At 56.6% G+C, this 23,193-nt stretch overlaps 8 protein-coding genes across 8 annotated transcripts; 5 read left to right on the top strand and 3 right to left on the bottom strand.

Annotated features, from left to right (window-relative positions):
- Nucleotides 1–1,120: 1,120 nt before the first annotated feature.
- C8Q71DRAFT_708232 (uncharacterized protein) lies at nt 1,121–3,249 on the top strand (the record flags this gene model as incomplete). Its single annotated transcript, XM_047920607.1, has 12 exons — nt 1,121–1,255; nt 1,322–1,394; nt 1,445–1,482; nt 1,532–1,579; nt 1,636–1,806; nt 1,860–2,039; nt 2,090–2,239; nt 2,295–2,447; nt 2,505–2,665; nt 2,718–2,766; nt 2,825–3,100; nt 3,157–3,249. The coding sequence occupies 12 exons, from the start codon at nt 1,121–1,123 to the stop codon at nt 3,247–3,249; spliced, it is 1,527 nt and encodes a 508-aa protein (XP_047778879.1).
- C8Q71DRAFT_51435 (uncharacterized protein) lies at nt 3,142–9,478 on the bottom strand. The gene is made up of 6 exons (XM_047919069.1): nt 8,762–9,478; nt 7,711–8,699; nt 6,792–7,655; nt 3,744–6,738; nt 3,565–3,693; nt 3,142–3,515 (listed from the first exon to the last, which is right to left on the bottom strand). Exons 1-6 carry the CDS (start codon nt 9,115–9,117, stop codon nt 3,380–3,382), a joined length of 5,469 nt encoding a protein of 1,822 aa, XP_047778878.1. The 5' UTR covers nt 9,118–9,478; the 3' UTR covers nt 3,142–3,379.
- C8Q71DRAFT_758901 (NO signaling/Golgi transport ligand-binding domain-containing protein) lies at nt 9,244–10,590 on the top strand. Its single transcript, XM_047923762.1, has 5 exons — nt 9,244–9,730; nt 9,786–9,903; nt 9,956–10,048; nt 10,098–10,191; nt 10,244–10,590. The coding sequence occupies exons 1-5, from the start codon at nt 9,342–9,344 to the stop codon at nt 10,276–10,278; spliced, it is 729 nt and encodes a 242-aa protein (XP_047778877.1). The 5' UTR covers nt 9,244–9,341; the 3' UTR covers nt 10,279–10,590.
- On the bottom strand, nt 10,247–12,507 carry C8Q71DRAFT_51182 (WD40 repeat-like protein). Its single transcript, XM_047919056.1, has 5 exons — nt 12,127–12,507; nt 11,382–12,074; nt 10,802–11,328; nt 10,572–10,752; nt 10,247–10,512 (listed from the first exon to the last, which is right to left on the bottom strand). The coding sequence occupies exons 1-5, from the start codon at nt 12,397–12,399 to the stop codon at nt 10,348–10,350; spliced, it is 1,839 nt and encodes a 612-aa protein (XP_047778876.1). The 5' UTR covers nt 12,400–12,507; the 3' UTR covers nt 10,247–10,347.
- A 97-nt stretch (nt 12,508–12,604) lies between these two features.
- C8Q71DRAFT_758895 (uncharacterized protein) lies at nt 12,605–15,213 on the bottom strand. The gene is made up of 6 exons (XM_047923761.1): nt 15,042–15,213; nt 13,753–14,955; nt 13,627–13,698; nt 13,503–13,575; nt 12,860–13,451; nt 12,605–12,805 (listed from the first exon to the last, which is right to left on the bottom strand). The coding sequence occupies exons 1-5, from the start codon at nt 15,096–15,098 to the stop codon at nt 12,871–12,873; spliced, it is 1,986 nt and encodes a 661-aa protein (XP_047778875.1). The 5' UTR covers nt 15,099–15,213; the 3' UTR covers nt 12,605–12,805; nt 12,860–12,870.
- A 228-nt stretch (nt 15,214–15,441) lies between these two features.
- On the top strand, nt 15,442–16,851 carry C8Q71DRAFT_857856 (uncharacterized protein; the record flags this gene model as incomplete). Its single annotated transcript, XM_047927447.1, has 2 exons — nt 15,442–16,426; nt 16,484–16,851. The coding sequence occupies 2 exons, from the start codon at nt 15,442–15,444 to the stop codon at nt 16,849–16,851; spliced, it is 1,353 nt and encodes a 450-aa protein (XP_047778874.1).
- Nucleotides 16,852–16,963: 112 nt separating this feature from the next.
- On the top strand, nt 16,964–18,273 carry C8Q71DRAFT_51010 (uncharacterized protein). Its single transcript, XM_047919042.1, has 4 exons — nt 16,964–17,482; nt 17,549–17,945; nt 18,068–18,123; nt 18,170–18,273. Exons 1-3 carry the CDS (start codon nt 17,141–17,143, stop codon nt 18,082–18,084), a joined length of 756 nt encoding a protein of 251 aa, XP_047778873.1. The 5' UTR covers nt 16,964–17,140; the 3' UTR covers nt 18,085–18,123; nt 18,170–18,273.
- A 1,367-nt stretch (nt 18,274–19,640) lies between these two features.
- On the top strand, nt 19,641–23,176 carry C8Q71DRAFT_51013 (uncharacterized protein). The gene is made up of 3 exons (XM_047919044.1): nt 19,641–20,927; nt 21,351–22,685; nt 22,737–23,176. Exons 1-3 carry the CDS (start codon nt 19,818–19,820, stop codon nt 22,986–22,988), a joined length of 2,697 nt encoding a protein of 898 aa, XP_047778872.1. The 5' UTR covers nt 19,641–19,817; the 3' UTR covers nt 22,989–23,176.
- Nucleotides 23,177–23,193: the final 17 nt, after the last annotated feature.

Below are 23,193 nucleotides of genomic sequence, written 5' to 3'. Positions count from 1 at the left end.
CAGTGTCTGCGAACCGTAAGGATGGGACCTAGAGCGCGAGAAATTGTCATCAATAGAATGCAGCAGCTGGAAGAGATACAGTTACTATTAGCTATGATGGAACGGGCGGTGGCGCGCCGCGGATTTTGTTCGTGGGTTGTACATGTAGATGCAAGAACCTGGGGAATAATGGAAGAGTGTCTGTTGCAGCGCTGTAAGAACCGCTTCAGTAAAACGGGTGGATAGCACCACAGGCCACTGATCAGCATATGTAACAAACTTCCTGCATTGCTTTTGGACAGATACTCCCCAATGCGGCCTGTGAGCGCACGATACTGGTTGCATAAACGCAACGTCGTTCCCCGCTGTAGAGTGGACACCATACCACTGTCTACATGGACAGTTCACACCTGCATCGCGCATGATCATCGCACTAGTACCAATAACGGTCAGCGGAGTTGGTAGCTTCGACCAGTGCATTTGACTGTGACGCAACTTGGACTGACTGTCCCCCTTGACGGCAAGCTCATAGCTCGGTCAAATACCCTGGTAGGCATTGGTCTACTTGTTCATCATGTGTCACTCGCAGTCAATAGGCAACGCTTTAGTCCGCAATTACCTAGTCCCGGCGGGACAGACGTACATCAGGTCAGCTTTGTAGGACAGAATATTAACACGGGGTTCGGCGAGAGACAGCATCGAAGCGCGCAGCAAGATTTTCGCCAGCTATTCCATCACAAGCTCGTAGCAAATGCAATGACTCTCGGTACGTACCCACTTGGTAATGGTTATTGGCAAGCCATTCCCGGCATAGACACGAAGGTACCGATCGCGAGTACCTGAGTACCTGAACATTGAACGGTCGCGATCCCCTCTTCAGCAACTTGAAGCATGGCAATCGCGCGCTGTACGACCACGCCCCTAGCGTGTAGGGTATACATCTGAAATAGATGCTGGTCGACACAAGGAAATCTCGGGGTAGGGTGCAATGTGGCAAGTGGAAGGTTAGTGGAAGGCCCGAAGCGCTGGCAGACGCTCGTCCCCGGCCCGTCCCGCTACGGCCTGCAAGCGAGCGGAGCAGGTGCCTTCAATAGTTTGATTCAATTTGAGTGGTCGACGGTGTATTCAAGGTCGTCTGTCCATGGTCTTGCTACGTTTCGCCCCGTCACCGACGGGTGGTCTTCACCTCGGTGGCCTCCGAACTGCTCTATACAACTACCTCTACGCTCGGAAACTAGGCGGACGGTGGATCCTCCGAATTGAGGATACAGACGCGGTCAGTGGGCTCCGTGTTTCAGGAAGGCATTCGGGTCTAACACATCTTCATTCGACCGTCATACAGACACGCGCCGTACCAGGCGCAGTCGACGGAATCCGTGAAGTGCTGGACTGGGCGGGACTAGAGTATGACTACGGTGAGTCGCGTTGTAGAAGTATTGACACTGTGTTTCACGACAAAACGCAGGTCCGGGAAAGGGAGGGCCGCATGCTCCATACTACCAAGTAAGAAACCACGAACTGCATGTTGAAACATCCTCATTTCTCCAAACAGTCTGAACGCCTGGACCTCTACCATCAATATGCCCACAAATTACTCGAGGTGAGCAGCACTGTCCGGCTGATCCTGGTGTTCTGCCTTATTCTAACCCTAAACAGTCCGGTCATGCATATCGCTGCTTCTGCTCTCTAGACGACCTGGCAGCGAAGCGAGAAAAGCTGGCGCTCTCCGGCTCGAACATTACCTACGACAAGACTTGCCTGAATCTCACAGAAGAGGAGGTCGCCAGGCGCGTGCGTGCGGGGGAGAAGTCCGTCATCCGTCTGAACGTAATGCACATACCTCTTCCTGCATACTATCACCACTCAAGCCGTAACCACAGGATGGCCGACTGCCAAAACGCCCCAGCCCCTCTGATTTGATCTTCAAGCACCTCCGAGAGTCACACGCGTCTCTACCAACCGATCCCGTCCTGCTGAAGTCGGATTTGTTCCCCACGTACCACCTTGCATCCGTGGCGGACGACCACGAGATGGGCATCACGCATGTTCTCCGGGGCGAGGTGAGCAGCACATGCCCTACTCGCACAGCTAGAGCTGATGAGTAACCCAGGAATGGATTGCGTCCTGGCCATTGCATCTAGACCTCTATGCATGCCTTGGGCTCAAGCCACCGCAGTTCGCTCATCTCCCGCTCTTACTGAACCCCGACGGCTCGAAGATGTCAAAGCGAAACGGTGACGTCCAGGTCATGGACTACAAGGTAGGCATCTCCAATGCACGATTTGCCAGCTGGCTGAAAAGGGAAACGCTTCAAGCGACGCGGATGGGAACCCGCCGCTATCCTGAACTGGCTCGCCCTGGCGGGATGGGGGGCAGCGCGTGACTCTGCATCCGAGGCTAGTTCTTCGCCCAAGAAGCAACCTCCGGACAGCACCGCGGTGATGACAAAGGACGAAATGGTCCGCGAGGTATGTGCCGCTCACCAGCTGAATCATGCGCTTAGTCTCCTCACGCTGGGTACGTAGTTTGATCTTGTGCAACTCACACAACGGCAATCGGTGCTCGACCAGGTCAAGCTCGAGTACCTCAACAAGCACCATCTCATGCAGAGGATAACAAATCCTGATGACTTGACCAAGCTGGCTGAAAGTGTACACACCCTTGTCAAGGAGACATATCCCCACAGGTATGCAACTACGGATAACATGGCATCTCAGCTGACTCGTCTGGCCTTCCAGTCCGCATACGTCGGTGGAATACATCAAGCGCGCCATCAGTGTTATGCAAGTACGTGCTGAGGTCATATCTTCGCTATATCCGCTAATGTGTTCTCCCGGAACTTCAGAGCCGTCTCGTTTGTCTGACTGACCTGCCGAAGCAGGGATCGTACCTGTTTGTAGACCCCGACTACTCGAAAGACGAGGCGCAGCGTGTGCGCAGGACTTTCTCGCCTAAAATCTACGACAAGGTGTTGTTTGACCTCAGCACCGGCCTCTCGGACGCGGACAAGAACTGGAGCGAATCAAGCCTGTCTACTCTCGTGCACGACCAGTTACGTGGATCGGGTCTCAACGCGAAGCAGTACCTGCCAATCCTCCGCCACGCGTTGACTGCATCAGAGGTGAGCCAACGTAATAGAGCGGATCGAGACTTGCAAGAGCTAACAATCCCTTGTAGGCGGGCCCTGGTGTCGTGCCGATCATGGCCGTGCTTGGTCGTGAGAGGGTAGTGGAGCGCCTCTGCAAGGCACGCGAATGCGCGAAGGCGTAACTGGCAGTCAAAGGGAGGGAGCCACGATTAGCTACAATAATTCCATACAATACATGCTACATGCTACACAGTACAAATGCAGTGCTCCCTTGCGGCGACAGTCTATGGGTGCGATCGTCAATACATACATTCACAGTGTTTCCCAGCCCCCGCAGTCTACAGTGCTTTCCAGACGTCTAGCGACCAGGGTGGGCACCCCGTGGTTCAGCCACACCTTCCTGACTTCTTCCCACCTCGCGTGATGCAGGTACTGCCTTCTGCCTCGCCTGTACGGGTGTCAGAATGCATGTATAGTGGTAAGGGAACTAGACGGACCTCATGGATACATCGACCTCGCCGTGCATATCTAGGTACGGCGACTGTGCGAACGCCCCGTTGTTCGCGTAGATATACAGCAAGGAACATCGCTTGACGAGGAAATAAACCCCAATGGGCCCCGCGCATCTGTGCATGTGTGAGTGTCTGGTCCGCTCACCATGAAAAGGATCACTTACTCTCGCGTATGCATGTTGCATTCTCCCCGGGCCCCATTCTCGTAATCGACGCAGCAGTGGCTCTGCAGGCAACATGTCGCGCCACATATGAGACAAATCGCCGCGTCGAGCGGGACCGTCTTGCAGCGCTGGCACATCATAATTTTGTCCTGGTCGAAGTACAGATGGTCGAGCACCATTGGAAGTTTCGCAAGGCGGTAGACGACCGGGTAGTCCAGAACGACTCCGCAGTTCAGCTGCGAAGCAGCGTGTGATGTCCCGTAGTGTTGACACCACACCGACAGTGCGGTCTGCAGAGTGTCTTGGTTGGGCAGATCGGACAGCGGAGGGATGTCCAGCATCGTCAGCAGTCGTTTGTACTCGGAGATGTCCTCCGTGGCCTCAGGCGTGGGGAATGCCGAGGGTAGCATGGCGCGGCACAGGATAGCTGCTCTGCGGAGGAACGGGAGCGTGAACATGTAGAGCAGCTTCTCTATGCGTGCTTCGCCAAACGCTTGACAGACCAGGTCTCCAGCCTGCTCGAACACTGGCGAATGCCTGACCACCGACATGAAGAACATGCGGACGTCGCCGAAGAGGTCCGTATGCCGGCGCCGGGGAACCGCGGTGACGTGGTAACTGCGCGTCTTGTTGAGGATGTAGACCAGGCCGATGACGGTCCGCGCGAGGCAGGCGTAGTATGCGAGGATGAGGACTTGCCGGAGCATGTCTGGGGCGACGGCCGCCGTCTCCACCAGAATGGTGAACGGGTCGCGGAGGAGCAAGGGATACGTGAACGATGTAAGTGACCCACGACTCCATTCTGGTAGTAGCCGCTTCATGATGGCGTGGCGCATGGAATCCCGGCCCTCGTCAGGTCTATTCCTGAAGTTCAGCGCAACGAGCTTGGTGAGACACGTTACGAGACCTCGTATCATGCGCATCTGCGCCTCTGGAATGGCATCTGGTACCATGCGGCCCGGAGTTCCTGAGCCTCGTTGGGCGACCTCCATCGACGCAATGGTATACCCAACCAAGTCCTCTGGAAGGTAGACCCCCGCTCCGCGGTCGCCCGGCTCTGGTTCCGGGCGGTCCCGTAGATGTCGGCTTTGCTGAGAGACGTTCCTCGCCACGACCATGATGGTATCGACCATTTTGTGCACCTCCATGGGGTCCTTCTGATCCGGAGAGCGCTGAAAGGATTGGTACGCGGGATCCTGAGCAGCCCAGAACACGAACTCTCCGGAACCATTGCGGAACTGCAGCCCCTCCAACACTGGATCCGCTTTTGATTTCAGGATGCTGATTCCAGCCGCTCTGGTCCACTCCGTGAAAGGCAGACCATTGAGCTCAGTGCTGAGCGGCGCGTTGGCGACGGGGAGAATGACGTTTCCGAGACTCTTGCACAAAGGGCAGATATACTCCTTCCTCGGTATGCTTTCCGGATGATTCCTGGTCGCCTGCGCTCGGTGTCGTTGCCTGATTGAACCACTATAGACGGTGAAGCACTCCAGATGCATCATATGCGTGCAGATTGACGAGTGTAGACCGAACCGTGTATATTGAGAGGGGAAAGCATCGAAGCTGTGAGCGCGGTTCTTCGAGTTCCTCATGTCAGAGGCAGGTGGCGGGAATACGAGGTTTGCATCGCTGGGCGAAACACGATCGAGAGAGTCCGGGCAGAGTACGGCTTCATTGGTGTAAACATGATGCCCGTCCGGATGACGTCGTAAGAACCGACTCGGCTGCAAGAACGCGAGGGAACCGAACGCCTTCGTGGCGTTGAGCTCCTCTTGGCAGACGATACATGTTCCATACGAGACCGGCGCCTCGGGTGTCTCACCCATATCTTCGTCCTCATCGTCATCGAGGTCTTCAAAGTTGTTAGCAAAGCTTGCTTGCTGAGCCTTCATCTGTCGCATGATGGCCTCTTGCCTAGCCTTCGCCGCTTTTTTCTTCGCATTGGCTGAATCAGCATTCGCGTCGGGGCGATCCTCCACCAGACGCCTACGAAGGCGCACGGATTCTCGCTCGTGGCTCTCCAAGCAGTCCAGGATCCAACTTGCGCGGGCATGGTAGGGCTTGAACTTGTCATGATGCTCGAAGGTGCACAAAACATCGAGTAATGACTGCTCGTCCTCGAAGACCTTCCGCACGGCGATGCCACTAAAGACCTTGGGCCTCTCAGTGATTGCCACCATGATCAAATGCACGAGCTGGTCTAGGATAGCCTCGGAAGATGGAGGAGTTGTCCCTTCTGCGTCGGTGATCAAGATGATGTTGTATATGCCATAGAAGATGGTCTGCAATAAGACCTCGGACTCGAAGATCGACGGGATTGCTGAGAAGGGTCCGGTACCGAAGTCGAGGGGTCTAGGAGTCAGGACCGGGTTCTCGACGCCAGTCTTCCTCTTGAGCCGGTTCCGCAAGACGGTTTCCACGTCTTCGCGCTTGTTCCGGGTATAATGGTAGAAGAACGGGTTGACTTCCTCGAAAACCTCGTCCTTCAATTCGTACGTGCCGGAGTCTGTCATTGACTCCGGAGGTTTGAAGTTCGAGACCTGGCGAACGACACGTTCGAAAGAGACGTCTTCCACCATGCGCTCGGACAGGCGTTTGCTCAGATCGGTGAAGGTGCACGGGCCAACGGCAAGTGCGTGTATGACTTCGCGCCGAATAGCATTCTGGATAGACATCTTGGTAGCGCTGGCGTTCTCTGTGAGGATCGTGATGATGATGTAGAGCATCTCTTCAACCATGCCGGGGAGATTGGCAGTTTCGTATACAGGGTGATAGGTGGCTCCCGAGAAATAGCCCAAGAGCTGGAATCGGTCGAGTATGCTGATGAGGACCAGATTCGGACCGAGGATCACCAAAGCCGTTTGCAGAATGAAGAGGTCCTGGTCGTAGCATAGCTGTCGCAACATGAAGTCGCGGTAATGCATGAGCTGCCCTCGGATGGCAAAGCCGTTGCGGACCCAGAGCCCCGTACGGATCTGTGCAATCATGACCAGAACTAAAGTGGGCGGTCAGGATTTATTGCATCAAGTAATGAAATGAAGTACTTGCCTCGCAAAGGATAGTCGATGATTGTGAGGATCGCCTGCTCGCTCGCGCTGCGAAGGCAAACGTCTCGCAAATCCTTTAGCCCGATTTCTCGCAGAGAGTCTTCGCTCAGGATGTCGACATGTTTGAAGAGCTCGGCAAGCAACCACTGCAAGGAGTGATGGAAGCTTACCCAGCCCTCCATGACGTCAAAATCGACGACCCTGTACGTCGTATCCGCGAATGTCACGTCGTGGAAGAGCACCGGAGGGAATCTGGTGATGTCTCGGTGTTCGTCCGCTACGGCCGTGGTGACGAGGATGTGGTGCATGACCGTCGTGATCGCCGCGACCAGTTCCGATACAGTGGCCCGAGAGAAGGCCTCCCCGTAGACTTTAATCACCCTGGACAGTGAGAGCGTGACGTTGAACACGCTGATCCAAGCGTCCGCCTCGTACTCGACGTGGTTCGCCGATGCCCGCTTGTTCGGGTTCACGCACATGAAGATCTGGCATACCTTCGCGAAATGTGCGATGAACTCTCGGTTGTGGGCAATGAGCTGTTGTACGGGCTCGTTATGGCAGAGGTAGCGCAGGTCGCTGAACACAGGCATGAAGCGCTTCGATTTGAAGGGAAACGTGTCGACGTCGACTTCGGCGTTGGGGCTGGCAGGGTAGACGATGCGCTTGTCCCGTATCTGATTGGTGAAGAAAGCGGTAATGAGGTGTAATAGGCGGGAGACGATGTTATGTTGGCGGACGATATACAATGCGACCGATGGCACCGTGAAGAGCTGCAAAGCGAAGTACTTGATTGATGTCTCTGCCTCGCGGTCGAAGAGTAGATAGGCGTCGATGATACGATGGTATACACTAGCGAAATGGGACGCTAGAACAAGGAATAGCTTAGGTGAAGAGCAGGAATTGAAGCTCACACGACCTACCGACTGCTAGCTTGTGCTCGTGGCTTAAGCTGAGAAGAGACGCATAGACTTCCTTTAGATTGAGGCGCGGCTTCTTCCATAGCCTGGTATGATACAGGAACAACCAATCAATGCGGCAAGGGTCATGAATCTCGGCGAGGGACTTCGAGGCGTCATGAGCGGAAATCAAAGAGTAGTTCTTCCTGGGCGCAAGCAGTTCTGCAGCGACCACCTCCCTCAGGATCAGCGTGTCCGATCGCAGCCGACTGCGAGTGAGGTCGAGTAGCCATTCGATAACGACCATTGCAATCTGTTCTCGGAACGTGTCATACGCTCGACGAACGGTTACGCCCAGATCGATATGAGCGAACGACTGCGCCATCTCCAAGAGGCGCGTCGAGTTGATGTGCATTTCTACCACTTCGCGTCCCTGGTCGTCGATTCGGTCTGCAATCGCCTTGGCCTCGTCCCTCGTGCGGTTCGTCATATCGCGCAGCAGTTGGACGATCTCCTCGAACGAGTGTTTGTCGTCGTTCCAGATGACTACGCTGAACTGATCCCTGAGCATAGGATCACCTGAAGGCTGTGCACGGAGCTCCTCCTCACTCGCAGGAGGGTTGGCGTCATCCGGAGAGTAGTCCAAGGTGTCGATAATGAAATCGAGGGCATATGCGACGGTCCTCGCCATTGTATCCCTCAGATCTGGCGGGATAGGGACGCGGAAGGGAAAGTCGCGAACGGGCGGGACGTCCTGGCCTATCATTACCCTTGCGGCAGCGCGAGGAGTAGCTTGAAGTGTCCTCAGAGCAAACGCGCTAAGATATTCGGTCGTCTCGTCCTTTGGGGGATGGTGTGGACAGTTGATGGGTGCACGCCAAGCTTCGACGTCACCGCAATCGCAGCACCCGCCGGATTGTTGGGCAATGAAGAAGCTGACGTTGTGATCTGTATGGTCGGTCGCTTCGAAGCACCGTGAACAGAGGACACAGCTATCATCGAGGGCACAGTTCCTGCAGCGCGTTCGCGGTGGTCAAACGAGTGCGCATCCACAACACCCTTACTAAGCACTCACTTGCATCGAAAGCATGCCTCTCCTTTCTTGAATATGTAGCCACAGGGTCTTCCTGGGATGATTGGCTGTTCCTTATTCAGGCCGGCGGCAGACTGGACTTCGTTAAGAGTTGAATGCGGGGGGAGACTCGAGAGCGTGGTCGGTAGAAAGAGATGTGCATGGGGGCCCCAGAACGCGTCATAGAGTTCAGAGAGGATCTCAGCACGCGTCGCAGGCGTAAAGACGTATTTCCGTGAGCCAGGCATCGTCTCGAGAGCGAAGCGGAGGCGAGCCAGAGGATCAGACGTCCTGTCGCGAGGATGCGTATGCATCGAGCTCAGCAGTCTGGCGGGAAACAAGGAGGATAGGCCGGACATTGTCGGCGAGTCGTAGGCAGCTATAAGGTCGTGACTTTCATCCGCCCCGGGTTCGAGGCACCGAGATTACAACGAGAGCAGGTAAGAGAGGTCGTCAGACGTCGAGGTCGGGGTCTGAAGGCGAAGCGCCAGTGGCTGCACCTCGCCAGTGTTGGTGCCAGTGCCACAGCGCCCCCGACCATCTCCCACCCATCCACCGCGTCTGTCCAAACTCCTCCACAGCTATGTCCAGAGCATCAGTACAAAACCCCCTGGCAACGATAGCATCAAGCTCGTCCATTCCGGGACTTGCGGGTCTCGCAGATCCTCCCACTCGACAAATAGACGCTGCCGCGATGGACTACTTCCTCATCGAGATGGTCAGCACATTGCGCGCATCCTCTGCGGTCGCTGCGGCACGAGCGAAGAAGCTTGAACAAGACATGATAGATGCTGGCCTCATGCCCGCACCCTCACACGTTCCCCCAACGCTCAAGGATACTCAGAGGGACTCCGTGGGCAGCATTACCTCAAAGGCTTCTGGCGGGAAAGCCGCTTTAGATGACGAGGAGGAGGCCGTGAGATCGCGTCTGGAAGCTATCGGCATGCATGTTGGAGCAAATGTCGCCGAGAGGTACGTCTCAGAATAGGCTATGTGAATCGCATTTGAGAAATGTTCGTGCACGCAGGCTATGTCACGACCGAGGGATGTTCGCAGATACTCTTGACGCAGTGAAGTTCGTATGCAAAGATCTATGGGTCGCAGTTTGGGACAAGCAGGTCGACAATCTGCGTACGAATCATCGCGTACGTGTGCTCCATGTCAGATTGAGTGCATTACTTGACGACGATATTCTAGGGTGTATACGTATTACAAGACAACGCTTTCCGACCTATCACACGGCTGTCCAGCTGGCGAGGACGGGCAGATGCCATGAGGAAGGCAAGATTGGTGAGACGGACACGACAGGACATGTAGAGAGACTGAAAGCGCCCCCCAGTACGTCGCAATGTCCGCAGGCATCCTTCGAGGCGCTCTCGTCAGGCTAGGATACCAAGCTGCCGTAGTTCCCGAGATCCTCAACCTACCACAATGTAAGTGTTCAGCGGCAGTGTCTCATAACGACACCAATCATTCCACCGACAGGTTCGTTTCAACTGCGGCTGCCCAAAGGTCCATGATGCGACAAACCGACGTCTTGTCTACCACGCGCGCGCAAGACCATATATCCCAAGCATCCGCTATCAGTGTCATTGTGCGCTGAAATCTTTGAGCTGGTACAAGAGAACGCGACCACGGTTGTTCCCAATGGCAACATACTCGCTCCGCGCCGAGAAGTCTACGCTCGTAACGTGACCCAATGGGGTACTCGAGGTTGGCCAATTCGAGAACGCCGTCAGCGTTGGTAAATGGATCTACGAGTTGGGGAGGGTTCAGCAATGCGGACGATAGTGGGGTACAATTCAACGCATACCATGCGCATTTGATCCTTCTTGGTGTTGCTGGCGATCGCGAGCAACTGGGAGTTATGATTGAAGCGCAGAGACGTAATGGCGGTCGTGAGATTCCCAAGCGTCTTCAAGGGCTTCGGGTTATTCGATCCAAGAGGTGAGACCCCTTCGGAACCATACACGTTGACGATACCTGTCCGAGAACTGGTTATTGTCAGCACGTCTGCTTAATGCCCCGACCTGTATCACGTACCCAGTTGCAAGGTACCTCCCAGCATTGTCACCTTGCATAAGCCGACTGCCAAAGCCACCATCGTCTTTCCAGCGTTTGACGCATTTCCGTTCGCCCACATCCCAGACATATACTTCGGAGTCCTCCCCCAAGGTCATCAGCTGCCCGCTACCATCGGTGGCCCACCAGAGGCTCTTTACTGCACTGTTCATCTTGACGTTACCGACGACTTGACCCTGACCTGCTTGCCAGTCCACCAGGTGTATCTGACCGCCGCGGCCCGCGACGGCCAACACCTCTCCTGAAGGCTCGAACGCGCAGATCTCCATGCTCGCGTCCTGGGCAGCTGGATTCGTGTTCGCGAAGGTCGTGCCCCAAAGACCGCGGGGCGAGCGTAATGTTGTACCGGACATGAGGTCGTACGTGTAGTAGAACGGGCGCGGTCCTGTAAGAAGTATGGACGTGCCGCCAGGGTGGAACATAGCTGTTGTCACAGGGAGTTCCGGTATATGGACAGTTTGAAGATGTGGATTTGTGTGTCCGTTTATCTATAAGCCTCGTTATGGAACGGTAGCGGTGGTGAGAAATAGGGTCAACGCACGTTGAATAATCTGAGCCGTCGATCGGCGCTCGCGACTAGGAGGACAGGCACTTCAGGAGATGGATGGAACTGAACTGCCTTGACCTCGCCCTCAGACTTCGCAGCCAAATTTGCGTCGCGCAGGCGCTCGATAGAGAGTATGCCTTGAGGAATCGCATTGGCCTTCCGTCCCTGCTGCAGAACGCCCTTCGCATCCGCTAGGACATCCGGGAGCGCCTCGTCCTCATCCGTCTCCGACGCAGAGGAAGTAGACGGTCTTCTCCGTTTTGCCTTCGTAGGACGAAGCTTCTTGCGTGCAGCGGCTGCCCACTCCGGTGTGGGATTGATCTTCTCGAACTGCCGTCGCAAACGTCGCTCGTAGTCTCGCCCTCCAACCACGTCCTCCGTAGCAGCATCACGAAGCTTCCGTCTCCGTTTTTCACCAGCCAGGGAGACTTGCAGTGAAGGGTCGTCTGGGTCTGTCCATGCAGGACCTTTCCTTTTCGAGGCAGTAGGTGCTTCTGCTTCACTCTCTTCATCGTCGCTCTGCGACTCGTCGTCGCCCTCCTTTTCAGACCGATTCTCATGCGTACTCCGTGTTGCCTCTTCACCCGTCCAAGCATCCTCGTCTTCGTCGTTCGATTGTTCCGCGTCTGGTTCCGACTGGACGTCGAGGTCTGGCCGTTGACCTACCGCGTCGTCTACGAAGAAAAGCTGTAACATCCGTAAGCATAGCTGGATAAGCGCGTTACGTGGAAGGGCGCACGTCTGTGTCCAACATGTTTTGCAGCTCCTTCTCGCCTCTCTGGTCGACATCCTCATCGTCTTCGTCCGAAACCACCAAGACCCCCTTGCCTTTACTTGACGAGGGGTCATAAGCCGTGCCAAACAGCATGCTCTCCAGCCTTCGCTCCTCATCATCTTTACTCGAATCGTCTAGAAGTGATACCTTAGACCCAAGTGGTTGTACATTGGCAGGGCCGGGAGCATCCCCAGAGGCCTTGGCTGTCCTCTGCTTTTTGCGTGGATGCTTTGCCATATAGACGATCAGGGAGAGAGAAAGTCGACCAGTGATTGGGAGTAGTAGAAGAGAGTCCACCGGCCAAATGGTAGCCTCAGGATTCGGGAGCTTCACGCACAATTGAAGGCGCTCAGTTTCATGGGCGCCGAAGAAATTAGCCCATCATGTGATCGAGATAACGATCTGAGCAAAACGCCGCTGACGAGCGTTAACCTCAACAATATTCCGATGCCACAACATTACTATCCATCATCTCTCGTGGGCACTCTAACCACCACGGTATGACATTGTGTAGGTAAAGGCTCAGAACGCATAGTGCTACAAAGCCCCAAATCTCGCAAGGGTCAGATGTAGACCTCTACTCGTCACGGTCGGCGCGACGTCCGCCGACCCATGTGGAATAGGAACAACGCCTGCATGAAGTCTGGATAAGGCAGAAATGAATTTTCGTTCTATAGAGCGTCATCGCAATACTCACCATCAAATCCACTAATCAAATTCATCATCGTCCTCGTATTCGTTGTCCGACAGTTCCTGGAGCGCCATGAGCATATCGTCAGGGAAGTCCGTTTGTATGGGGTCGGTCAATATCGGCGCCCTCTCGGAGTTCGGAACGCCGTGGCGCTCCTCGGCTCGAGAAACAAACGAACGCAGGATGAACTGCGCGTCGATAAGCTTCTGTCGCTGTTCCTCCTTCGGGTCCCACTCCCAGAACTTCCCGGTCGCGAGCGTCAGGATGCACTGCATACCCTGCCCATTGGCGACACGCGCCTCGATCAGGGTGTACTTCCCCGGGTTATCCTTGACCTTCTCGATCATCGACTCGTTCCGCGCCTGCGCGTTCGTAGAACCCGAGTGCGGGCCTGTGTCGTATCCTTCGATAGGCTTAAGATTGTAGGTTGTAGGCACAACACAGTAGTCGATGCATACTACCAAGTGCGATTTGATTTTTCCAGGATACTCTTTGTCTGCTTGGCGGCTGAGCTTAGAGATGTTCTTGCGTGCGTCATATATGGAGATGTTGTGGAAGAAGGCCAAGTCGCGTTTCAGAATACCGGTCGCTTTCCCCTCTTGGGGGCAGTCAGTGCTAAATCCAAGAGCACCTATCAAGAGGGACGCACCGGTCCTCTCTCGCTGCTTCAACTTGCAGGTGTTCTTGTGGTCCCCCTCTTTCCAAGCAATAGCTTGACATTCCTACGTGCTTGTTCAATGAAGATGTCTTGAGGATGAGACGTACGATCATACCTTCGAACAATAGAACGTAGTGAGACATGCCGAACATCTTCGGACCTCTTCTCTCGTACCAACTTTTTGACACTGGCAAACATATCAGCAACCCCAGGAAGCGCATACGTCTAGTCTTAGACTTACCTTGACATTGTCGCAGGTGATATTCTTCCCTTTCCAAACCTCAGCCTGGTGGAGTAGCGTCATCCTGTCACAACTCGAGGCGAAGAAGGTCCGCCACGCGTCCTTCACAACGCTGTTCAGTACTCTGTCCCTCTGCGGTCCTTTGTCGATCTTGAGCATCGGCCCATTCATAGCTTCCAGGACAGAGCGATACACAGTGTACCGAGGGAGAATGTTATTGACGATGGTGAGGATCATATCAAAGTCTTCGGGATCGAGCTTCGAGAAGTGCGGGCTGCAATCGACGAAGGACGTCAGCAAGCCCGCTCCGATGGATTGCGAGACCCATGTGAAGCCATCCGTCGAGTCAAGGCAATTTGCTATGTACCCGAACGCAGATACCATCGCATCGAGGAACGAGAGGTCGCGAGACAGATTCACTTGTATGGAGATGGTGGTGAGAGCGTTCGTGACGATCCAGATGACGTTCGCGCCGAGGAGGGCATGTCGTAACGGATGACTCGCATCGCGCGACAGCGCGTTGATGAAGTCGAGGTGCATCGTTAAGTGCGTCCCATCGATGGGGCGCGCTTTCAGAACCGTCTTGACACGAGCGAGCGAGAGCTTCGCGATCTCGTCGGCCTTGCCCCCGGCCATCTTCAAAACCCTGTCCAACTGCTCCTTCTTCGCCATCTTCAATAGGGAGCTAAGGCAGCATGTACCGGCTGGTGCGTTCAAGTGAGTAGGTGGCCCGTCGTCTTCTTCAAGCCACAGCTTCGTAGCGATCTCAATGGTCATGGGCGTAGCAATCATCAAGCCTCGGATCGGATCCTTGGAGCACAGAGCGTACCATGCGGCGGAGAGTACATCGATAGTGCTCTTCCTCCGTATGTCGTTCTTTGAAACCCCCTCAATCCTCGTCGAGAAGATGAAGACAGTCCACTTGAAGATCGCGTTCCAAGCGTCAGCGACGCGCTTTAGCCGTCCAGGCTCATCGAGGACTAGTCCGAGCCTGCTGATTCCCAAGAAGCCGGTGAAAGCAAAGTTGGCCGCGTCGCAGAAAATTGTCCTTGGGTTCGTGTTTTCAGGGACGTCTCTCTCTTGCAGGTAAGAGAGGAAGAGATCAAGAGCATCGTCGGCGGTTATGAAGCCCTGCTGCGGTTCCCAGCTGTTTGCAATGACGACGCTTTCTGCAGATGCACGCCTGCGAGCAGCAGCAAGAACCTACATACCGCGTGAGATGAACGCAGACGTAATAGAACGGAAGTAAGACTGAAGACACATAGGACGAATGAGTCGCGCATACTCACTGATTTCGGATCTCGCGAAAGCTTCCTGAGGATGGGCTCAAATTGAGCCTGGTTCATGGCGGATGTGCGACGCAATGCGCGCAGCTAAGACTCTGTGTGTCAGTCACGGTGGTTATGAGACAAGCTTACATTAGCCGTACATTGTGAACTTTAGTTGGAGTGAATTCGTACCACGCCGGATCGGCGATATGCGATCAGTGGCACGCGCGATCGTGTCCGACCGAACCACGTGAGCGACGCGACGCGTAACCGTTAACGGCACCAGGCGAAGTTCGAACCGCCAACTTGTCCCCAACTTGGACATCGGCTACTGTATACTCTTTCTTTGTGTTTGTCGGCTGCAAGCTTTGGCACCGTCTGCGAATCTGCGATGTCGCCGCTTACTAGACACCGTATTGTCATGCTCTGTGGTGCCGTCGTAGCGTCTTTGCTCTCCATCTGGACTTTCTTCGGACCTGGTCCACTCAGCTTTGGGCTAAGCGCATCTGTACTTCTCCAGGACATGATTGCACCTGCCATTCAAGGGGACCGTAAACTGGGCATACCTCTCACTCACACCGGCGACTCGCACGCAAAGCAGTCCCAAATCGATCCCTCCACTGCATATACTGCGAACTTCACCTTCGGCGAAGAAACTCTTGGGATTGCGTCGAACATCTACGTCTTGTCACTTCCACATCGGATGGACCGTCGGATGTCCATGGAGCGCCTCAGACAGACCCTCGGCTTACAGTGGACCTACATCAATGCCATAGACTCCGAGGCCGACACGACTCGCAATATCTATGCACATATCCGCGATCGGCGCGCGAGAGTGGAGGAAGGTGTTGTTACGGGACTCCTTGACGATACCTTCGAGTGGCCCAACGCGACATCGGTCGATACGCTCGCACTCTCCGCATCTCCTCTCGGCTTGTCGGACTCGGACTACTGGTCTCTTCGCCCTCCGTCCAACGGGGTAGACAACAGTGGCACTGCCTTGTTGACTGAATCGGACCTGGACGATAGCGCTGCATCTGCTGGTTACCCTCAGCTACTCGTCGCCTCCTCTGATGCTGAGGTTCAACACGACCCACTGCCATCGCTGCCGCCCCTCACCTGTGCAAGCAAGGACTACGTCACTGGCCCGCCTTTCGAACTTGGTCTACCCGGCTACATGCTGCTTACACCCGCGAAGGTATCATGCTGGTATTCGCATCTAGAGATCATACGGAAGGTCGCGGACGGCCACACCACGGAGAAGGCTGCCTTCAGGGAGCCTCGCGAGCACGCGGAGGATGTATCACTGATACTGGAGGACGACGTTGACATGGAGCATGATATCCACGCGAGGCTACGCCAAGTCTGGCCCCTGTTGCCCGCACAATGGGACATCGTATTCCTGGGTATGTGTCAACTGACTCTGAGGTACTCAAAGCACGCTCATGCCATAGCTGCCTAAGGACATTGCTGGTCGAACGAGAGCTACTATCCTGCCATTCAAGATGTCAACGCTGATCAACTCGACTTCACCGTGTCTCGGACGACTCTCCACCCTTCCTTCGCGCCGAAATGCACACACGCATACGCTCTGACGCGCACCGGCGCACGTCGGTTGCTCTTGTACCTGCGACACACGCCCTTCGCGTACTCGAGAGCCCTCGACCAAGCAATCTCGTGGCTCATTCTTAGCGGCAAACTGAAGGCCTTCTCAGTCGTTCCGAGCGTTGCCGTGCAAAGGAAGATAGGTCGGAGCGACATCGATACAAGTGGAGTTGGTATGGGAAGCATGTGGAGGGATCGTCTGGAGAATGGCGTCTTGGGTAATTAGGCTTGATACACGAGTCGCTGCGATTGTGAACATAAATCAGAGGAATTAGAAACTGTACAGTATAGTTAGCGCCCAGACGCGTCGCCGGACGCGCCACAACGCGCTTCCCGATCTCAGATTTGACTGCACCCGCCTCTGCGAGTCTGGCGCTGCAGTGCAAGTTCTTGCCGTGCATCGTCTCCCACCGTCGTGTGGCATCGTGCTCCTCACTCACTCACCCGGGACCCCCCTCAGTCGGTCGATATCTCTCTGCTCTTACAAGAAACAACCATCACTTCAACTCAGCAATATGGCACCACCGATGACTGCAGTCCAGGGCGGCGCAGGTCCCTTTGCCTATGGGGGTGCTCCCAACGCGTCAACCTCGACAGCCCGCTCACGACCACAACTGTCCCGAAAGAAGCTTAACGCAGACGATGCAGCATATCATGCGCCACCGTCCGCGTCCGCTGCGGGGGCGAAACGGACGGCCACAGAGCGGGCGGACGGCGAGCCGCGGGCGAAGCGGAAGCGCGTCGACGCCTCTTCCAACGCGGCCTCCGCGAGCGGTGCAGGGAACGGTGCTAGCGGGAGCTCAGGGATGGGCGGGGGAAAGAAGGACCAGACAAACGGCGAGGGCAAAATCAACCTGGTGCGTGTGTCCGATCCCAAGCGCCTTCCTCTCCTCTGACGGCTCCCCCGCCGTGTCCGCGCGCAGATCGACTTCTCTACGCTGCCGTCGGAGGCGGTATTCGAGTATCTTGTGCAGTACGACCTCGTCCCCGACGTCGAGCCCTCGCCGCTGAGCCCAGTCGACCCGCCGCCGCCCTCGGCGCTTCTCCGCCCCCCGAAGGCCCGGCGGCACGCGTCCACGGCCTCGCCCGCGCCCTCGCTTCCCATCACGCCTGCGAACCGTCCGAGACGCGAGGTCCCCGCCCGGAGGCGGAGTGCGCGGCTCGTCGAGGATAACGGGGTGGAGCCGGTGGTGCCCGTCCTGGCGGACGTGCACGAGGTGCATGGCATGCTCGCGCAGGTCGCACAGAGGCATTTCAGAGAGCATGCGGTGAAGGAGGTCGACACGCTCGCCTCGTTTTTGTGTGCGGTCAAAGCAAAGGGTGAGTTGTTCAGTGTGCCATCCGCACCAGTTTCCTGCGCGCCGTCAAAGACGGTGGCGGGTGAACTTTAGTGGGGCACGTGACCATGTATTGATGAGGTTCGCTGACTTCGATGGTCCCAGCCCGCATGTCTTCATGATCGTGTTCTATTGCCTGTGCATTTTGTCTCTCGCTCTAGGTATGTTCGGTCCGATATGGTGAACAAGTGGTTAATGATATAGCAGGTGTATACTAGATACTGTATAGTATTATTCGCATCGGGATGTTCGTCTCCTCTAGGAGTGACGCGTTGGATCGCGGGAACCGCGGTCTTCCGTGTGTTATTGCTCTCAGCCGCTGTTGTGATCCGTGAAAGAAGGTCCTTTATCCCAGCAAAGGAAGATGCGTCGGATGTTCGCAAAAGTTCTCCTCGCCCACGTTCAGTGATCGCTGGAAAGCTATTTCGGTACGTAACGATATGGGAGAGAATGGCTATTCAAGGTGCGTTGGCTGTGCATTCGACTCGGGTTACTTACGGCATAACGCCATGCTGATCGGGTTCTGTAATAGGTTCGGCGTCCAGTTCCGAGCATTGTTGCTCGGTTGTCTTTGAGCTCCCGAGTTCAAGTTGTCCCAAGCCGTGCCACCGACTCCTTCAAACACCGCGAGGCCGAAGGCACTGCTTGGCGCAACCGTGTGCGACGCCCACTGACAGAGTACGTATTCTTTACAAATCGTCCTGGTGGGCGTCGCTGACTATTGGATGTGTTTGGCAGATCGACGGATGACGTATCGCATCCCTCAATCTGCGAATAATGGCGAACATCAGAAGCGCGAGAAGAGATCTCTGTGAAGCCCGAGTCGAAGTGTACGGACGACAGGGTAAACCAGCCTGGAAGATGTATGGTGGTCGTGAGCGCGTGCATCAGTCATACTAGGAAAGATGCCAGGGGTGCTCTGTACTGAGACTGATATTCGTGTGGCAATGTAGCTGTCAGGGGTGGACACTGCCGCCTGTGCCCTCAATCGACGACTTGACAGTACTTGTCGACCCAGGTGCCGCAACACTAACCAATGAATAGCCAAGAATGCGCGGTGCCCTGAAACAGCGCAAGGAACGGAGTGCCAGCCCGAAGGATATGAGGACCTAATCACCGGTGAGAAGGTCGTCTCATGGGGTGTATATTGGAGTCTGACGATACATTACATATGATTGACGGCTAGCCGCTTCTTGGAGCGTCTCGTTGGCGGGGACGTATGGCGAGGCGGGGCTTCTGTACGGAGAGTGCGGCTAGAATGCGGCCGACGGTTCTGTTGATGGCGCACAGTACGAGGGTGGAGGCTCGATCGCCGAAATCCGCTGGAAGATGTTCGGGCATCTGGATGTCCGGCGCAGAGCACACTTCGCAGCAGCGTCAGAGAGGCAGCGATCGCGGGTGTTCCGGATGCGGCGCACGCTCCCCCGAATTGCGCTTACGGTGACAGAGGACGACAGCGCGGGCGTAGATGTGGACTGATGCCGCCACCCGTGTCGCAAGACGGCTTCCGGAAGCAGGGGCGCCACAGCCCAGAATGGCAGGTGCTGTAGATTGGGTTGACGTGGGATGCGCTGTGGCTGAAGGCCAATGTGGACAGATATGGGCCGTCTCCAGGCGCACTGTCGGTGGGGCGTGCCGGCGCGAGGGAGTGTCTGCCATTTGTCGGCGCTCGCCCCTCATCATAAGAAATCCGGGCGCCACGTCCGTTCCCAGCGCCCGCTGCACCCTGCCCATCGTCGCCTCTTAACAACCCGTCGTCGCGCGACGGCCGCCACCAGACCCTCCTTCTCTTGCACCACCACCATCTCTCTAATCCGTACCCCCACCGTCTTTAACCTAGTCTGTCCTTTAACCCATGGCTTCGATTTCCCTTTCCAGAGAACTTTCCTCCCCCCGCGAACGTCCGGCGCCCTTCTCAATTCAGGAGTTCTCCGACCTCGTGTCATCCGCCTTCAACCTCGTGCCCCAAGCCCCCTCTTCTTCGCGCCCCCCTCATCCTGGCGCGCCCCTCCACGCGTCGGGTGTGCTCCCCTCTCCCGCCATCAGCTGTTTCGACGCCGACACGGACGACGGCCACTTTGCGGGCTCTCCCCGTAAGGCCCGGCGTTCCAGCGCGAAGCCACCGATGCCGTCAGAACAGTCGCCCAAGTCGCGCTCCGCATTCAGCGTCCTGCGACGCGTCCGCTCGCGTGCCTCTGCTGCTCTCCGTCCGGCAAATACCCATCTCGCCCCGCCGTCGGATGCAGCAGCTCATTCTGCACGTCCCAGCATCTGCTCCCAGCGCACTCTGCAGTCCACCGCGACGATGTCTTCATACTCATTCCTGTCCCGTCCGCCCACTCCCATCCCCACTCCGCGCACAGGTTCACCCTTCCCGGACCTCGCCCTCTCTCGCTCACGATCGCGGTCCAAGAGCCTCACCGGTCCGATCTCATTTTTGAAATTAACAAAGCGCGAACCTGGCGCGTCGTCTACGAGTCCGTCCCAGCCGCCAAGCGCTCCTGCCGCGCCCGATACCCAGAACTTGCCTTCGTTCCTCGACACGACAGGATACGCCCAGCGGAACCCGCAGCCACCCGCCTATAGCCGCCCCTCGACGCCCGTTGCACCGCTCAATGCCCAGGGGCAGTCGCGCATACATACGCGCCTACCCCCTCTGCGCAAGGCGAAGAGCGCGTCGACGAGCCTGTTCCGTGGGAAGAAGCCTAAGGGTGGACGTGGGGCGGAAGCAAATGGCGCCACCGCAGGAGCGCAACCGCGAGTCGCCCTAGACTGGACTATGCTCGACTCGGAGGAGTTGTTCATGTCGCCGAGGGATCCGCCACCTGTTCCGCCGCTGCCATGTGTCTCCTTTACCAGCTGCAGCCCGGAGACAGGAGTGGATGAAGATGGGGAGCTGGAGGTCCCTGCATATGTCTTCGAGAGGAGGGGCAGTGCGACGAGCACATGCACTACTAGCACGACGGTGAGTCTCTGCCCCTATCCTCTTCCGACGCATCGCATACCGGGCAATAATGCATTGCGTTGCTGGATATCCGGTGGATTGACCTACTCTCCGCATCGTTGCGATCTTCTGATGACCGGCTGCCAAATCATCTTATGAACCGCATCATGGCACTTGGAATCTTACCTCGGAACACCGATAGGCCAGATCCCTGATGCCATTGTCATAAGCAAAGGCATGCATGCATTCCTGTTGTACAACAAGGCTCATTGCCTCTCGTCGTCTCCGGGTTGATTGCCTGGCGCGCATATAGTCGGTTGAAATGGTCCATACCGGCTTCATCGGCTGCAGGCATGCGTTTGTCGTGCTTGTGCATGTTGTTCGATTTCCTTTCGTGGTCAAGCAATATGATGCAAGGTTCTAACAATGCCCTTGTCGTCCCAGGCATCCTCGGGGTCGACGTCGAGCCTCAGCGAGCGGATCGCATCCATGTTCCAGAGCAAGGCCAAGCTGCGAGCGCGCTCCAAGCTGAGTCTCGCCATCACCACAGCTACCGCTGACTCTTCGCCTTCGACGGACTCGACGCGCACATGGTCGCCTGTGACGCCCACTGGTGGCTTTGCGTTCCCGAGCTCAAGCGCAGCCCGTGTCTGCACGCAGTCCGAGAATGGACATGACACATTCGAAGAGGACGCGTCGAAGATCGGGCGTGTATTAACCCCAGAGCCGGACCCCTTCGCGAAAGCCGACGTGGCGATTGCGAGGTTCAGCACGGACGTTACGCCGAGGCCCGTCTCGCCTGTTGCCAAGTACGGCTCGCGCAGAGGCTCCCGACAGGACGACAGGAGGGCGAGAAAGGCGCGGAGCGCGCAGCAGGGCTGGGACTTCAAGGACACCAGCCCCGATGATGTGGGAGACTCACCCGAAGTGTACTCCAGGGTTCGCGGTAGCGGCTCTCTTAGACGGGTTCGGAGACGACTCCCGGCGTTCATGATGGAGTCGCCGTCTCCGAAGTCCCCGATATACGAGTTCCCGTCCTCGTGCTTGATTTACCCGGCCAGAGGGGAGGACGCCCCGCAGTCGCCTCTGCTCGCCGGACCAGCCGCGCGAACCCGAGCCAATCTCGTCTCGAGGTTCTCGATGTCGACTGAGTCGATCTCGTCGCGCTCCTCGTTCACCGAGTCCGCGGAGCACCAAGGCCTCAAGGACGTGGATGTGGATGCGACGTTCGTCTTCGGCTCGCCGTTGCCCGTCGCCAATGCCGACATCGCGGTCGCTCCCGGAAACGCATCGCGTAGTCCCAGCAAGCGTGCCACCCTCGATGTATGCGCGTCACCTAAGGCAGATCAGCCAACGGTGCGTCGGTCAACGACCCGCGCGTCTCTCCCGACGTCCCCGCCATCCGCACACGCTCGGTATGCGCACTGCGCGGCGTCCGTCCTGGATGTGACGACGAAGCGCCAGGCGTCAGTGCGGACTTCTGCGTCCGAGCCGTCTCCCCGAGCCCACCGCCCCTCTTCGCCTTTCCCTCTCGTACGTGGGATCAGCGACGGGTCGCCGAAGGGGCATCTGGAAGCGAAGCTCGATGACGAAATGGACACCTCTGTTGGTAGCGAGTCGGCGGATGATTCGGGCGTGTACTCCGGTGTCGTTCTGAAGGACGAGGCGCACCGTCATGATGAGGAGGCGTTCGAGGATTCGTTCGTGTTGTCTGGCGAGGACTTGGAGCGCCTGCCGATCCCGGCGTTGTCGCGAGAGAAGCGCGGACTGGCTGAAGAGGTAAGGTCAACTCGCACTCGATGTTCTGGAGGATGCTGATGGAATTCACAGCACCGAGCCTTCGATACGGAGGACGATGCCCTTACTCCCCGTCCCACATCCCCAGCGCAATCGTTCCTCAGCGTCGACGCGCCTTCTATCGAGCAGAAGGGGCCGCTCGAGGAACTTGACCTGACACTCACCGTCGGGCTTGCCGAACGCGACTGGGATAGGCACACCACGGGGACCTCGGGATCTAGCACTGAATCCAGCATGTTCTTCAGCGCGCGGTCGAGCGTCGAATCGACACGAAACAGCGTCTGAACGCGCTACTCGCTACCCCGCACTTTGTCTTGAATCGCCTCGGCATCGCTCCACCTCTCGACCTCTCTCTTGCGAGGCGAACCCGTCGTTCTTTCAAGGTACTTCAAGTTCATTATTCTTAACACTGCAAGCCCGAATCCGAGCCGCTTGGCTCCCTGTCGTTCCCTCTCCTCCATGCAAGCACTGGCATCCATACCTCGCATAA

This window comes from Rhodofomes roseus (genome assembly GCF_022264815.1).
Source record: "Rhodofomes roseus strain CIRM-BRFM 1785 chromosome Unknown C8Q71scaffold_10, whole genome shotgun sequence".
In the NCBI taxonomy this organism is placed as follows: Eukaryota; Fungi; Basidiomycota; class Agaricomycetes; order Polyporales; family Fomitopsidaceae; genus Rhodofomes; species Rhodofomes roseus.
This window is presented reverse-complemented; position numbering and strand designations above follow the sequence as displayed.

What these genes read in the sequence shown, in the direction of transcription:
- C8Q71DRAFT_51435 (XM_047919069.1), bottom strand. Translation starts at nt 9,117, where the DNA reads ATGTCCGGCCTATCCTCCTTGTTTCCCGCCAGACTGCTGAGCTCGATG. An exon ending in CATCGACTATCCTTTGCGAG is followed by an intron (nt 6,739 to 6,791) that starts GCAAGTACTTCA and finishes CGCCCACTTTAG; the next exon opens with TTCTGGTCATGATTGCACAG. An exon ending in GAGGTCGATGTATCCATGAG is followed by an intron (nt 3,516 to 3,564) that starts GTCCGTCTAGTT and finishes ACACCCGTACAG; the next exon opens with GCGAGGCAGAAGGCAGTACC.
- C8Q71DRAFT_758895 (XM_047923761.1), bottom strand. Translation starts at nt 15,098, where the DNA reads ATGAACCAGGCTCAATTTGAGCCCATCCTCAGGAAGCTTTCGCGAGAT. An exon ending in TCACCTGCGACAATGTCAAG is followed by an intron (nt 13,699 to 13,752) that starts GTAAGTCTAAGA and finishes TATGTTTGCCAG; the next exon opens with TGTCAAAAAGTTGGTACGAG. An exon ending in CTACGTTCTATTGTTCGAAG is followed by an intron (nt 13,576 to 13,626) that starts GTATGATCGTAC and finishes ACAAGCACGTAG; the next exon opens with GAATGTCAAGCTATTGCTTG.
- C8Q71DRAFT_51182 (XM_047919056.1), bottom strand. Translation starts at nt 12,399, where the DNA reads ATGGCAAAGCATCCACGCAAAAAGCAGAGGACAGCCAAGGCCTCTGGG. An exon ending in GGGAGGTACCTTGCAACTGG is followed by an intron (nt 10,753 to 10,801) that starts GTACGTGATACA and finishes GACAATAACCAG; the next exon opens with TTCTCGGACAGGTATCGTCA. An exon ending in AGAAGGATCAAATGCGCATG is followed by an intron (nt 10,513 to 10,571) that starts GTATGCGTTGAA and finishes CCCAACTCGTAG; the next exon opens with ATCCATTTACCAACGCTGAC.
- C8Q71DRAFT_758901 (XM_047923762.1), top strand. Translation starts at nt 9,342, where the DNA reads ATGTCCAGAGCATCAGTACAAAACCCCCTGGCAACGATAGCATCAAGC. An exon ending in ATCTGCGTACGAATCATCGC is followed by an intron (nt 9,904 to 9,955) that starts GTACGTGTGCTC and finishes ACGATATTCTAG; the next exon opens with GGTGTATACGTATTACAAGA. An exon ending in CCATGAGGAAGGCAAGATTG is followed by an intron (nt 10,049 to 10,097) that starts GTGAGACGGACA and finishes AGCGCCCCCCAG; the next exon opens with TACGTCGCAATGTCCGCAGG.
- C8Q71DRAFT_51010 (XM_047919042.1), top strand. Translation starts at nt 17,141, where the DNA reads ATGGCACCACCGATGACTGCAGTCCAGGGCGGCGCAGGTCCCTTTGCC. An exon ending in GCGAGGGCAAAATCAACCTG is followed by an intron (nt 17,483 to 17,548) that starts GTGCGTGTGTCC and finishes GTCCGCGCGCAG; the next exon opens with ATCGACTTCTCTACGCTGCC.
- C8Q71DRAFT_51013 (XM_047919044.1), top strand. Translation starts at nt 19,818, where the DNA reads ATGGCTTCGATTTCCCTTTCCAGAGAACTTTCCTCCCCCCGCGAACGT. An exon ending in CATGCACTACTAGCACGACG is followed by an intron (nt 20,928 to 21,350) that starts GTGAGTCTCTGC and finishes TTGTCGTCCCAG; the next exon opens with GCATCCTCGGGGTCGACGTC. An exon ending in AGCGCGGACTGGCTGAAGAG is followed by an intron (nt 22,686 to 22,736) that starts GTAAGGTCAACT and finishes TGGAATTCACAG; the next exon opens with CACCGAGCCTTCGATACGGA.